This window comes from Eimeria mitis, genomic scaffold, assembly GCF_000499745.2.
Source record: "Eimeria mitis Houghton genomic scaffold, Emh_scaff1258, whole genome shotgun sequence".
NCBI lineage: Eukaryota > Apicomplexa > Conoidasida > Eucoccidiorida > Eimeriidae > Eimeria > Eimeria mitis.
The window spans coordinates 9277-10338 of NW_013568470.1; the positions used below are offsets into that span (position 1 = coordinate 9277).

The following is a 1062-nucleotide window of genomic DNA, read 5'->3' on the forward strand; positions in this document are numbered from 1 at the left end:
TTTGTATGGAACACGATGGGCTACTTCGATCCCGGGCTGCCGGTGCGGTGCTGCAGCTCTGACAAGTTTGTTCCTCTGAATAAGATGTACCCGCCGCCAGTGAGGCCTTTCTTGATGCCGCCGAAGCCCCAAGCAACAGCAGCAGCAGCTGCTGCTGCTGCTGGTGGCTTCGGGGGCAGCAGTGCAGGGCCGCCGTCCGCGTCCAACACACCTACAGCTGCGGGTGCTGCTACAGCGCCACATATAACGGGTGCTGAAGACGGCACCAGCAGCAGCGGCACAGCAGGCACTAGCGGTATCCCTGTGGGAGATCTCAGTGCTGCTGTTGCTGCTGCTGCTGCTGCTGCTGCTTCTGGCGGCAATACACCCCTTGGGGGCAACGATGGACGCACCTAAGCAGCAGCAGCAACACCTGTGATGGGAATGTCAGCTGCATGCGCTGAGACAAGTTTGCTTCACTGTGCAGCGAGACCTCTTTGACTCTCTCTTGCTGTCAGGCAGAGGTTTCGTTTTGCGCTGTGGCTAGTCTCATAGGCTTGCTCCTGCAGCAGATGCTGCTGCTGGTGCAGCGGACACTGCTGCAGCTTCTAGCTGAGCTGCTGCTGTAGCCAGGCCTGTTAGAAGAGGGGCCGAGCTAGAGAGAAGCAGCTAGTCGTTTCCGTGTCATTTTGGAAGTTTTTGCTGCACTTGCAGCAGAAGCAGCAGCACAGGCAGCAGCAAGTGAAGCAGCACCTGCAGCAGCAGCAGCAGGTGCGCCCGCTGCTGACTGCATCGGCATAGTCGACCCATCCTTTGCTAGCAAGGTGGGGGGGGGGACTGGCTTTTGTTGTGGGTTCTATGGAGCAGTGGAAGAGACAAAGATTCGTTGATCGTGCATTTTCTTTTGGCTATAGCTTTTTATTGCCGTCACCATTGGTGTGTACTGTCCTGCTCTCTGCTTTCTCTTTTTCTCTTCTGCAGTGTATCATAAGTTCTGTACTTTCAGTGTAGTCTCTGTAGCTTCGTTTCTTCTTCCGTGTTGGCCATCAGAATTCAGTGCGAAGAGAAACACAACGCGGGGCT

At 55.7% G+C, this 1062-nt stretch overlaps 1 protein-coding gene across 1 annotated transcript; it reads left to right on the forward strand.

Annotated features, from left to right (window-relative positions):
- Positions 1-15: 15 nt before the first annotated feature.
- Positions 16-396, forward strand: EMH_0033090 (uncharacterized protein; the record flags this gene model as incomplete). The annotated part of the gene is made up of 1 exon (XM_013494706.1): positions 16-396. One exon carries the CDS (start codon positions 16-18, stop codon positions 394-396), a length of 381 nt encoding a protein of 126 aa, XP_013350160.1.
- Between the last annotated feature and the right edge of the window lie 666 nt (positions 397-1062).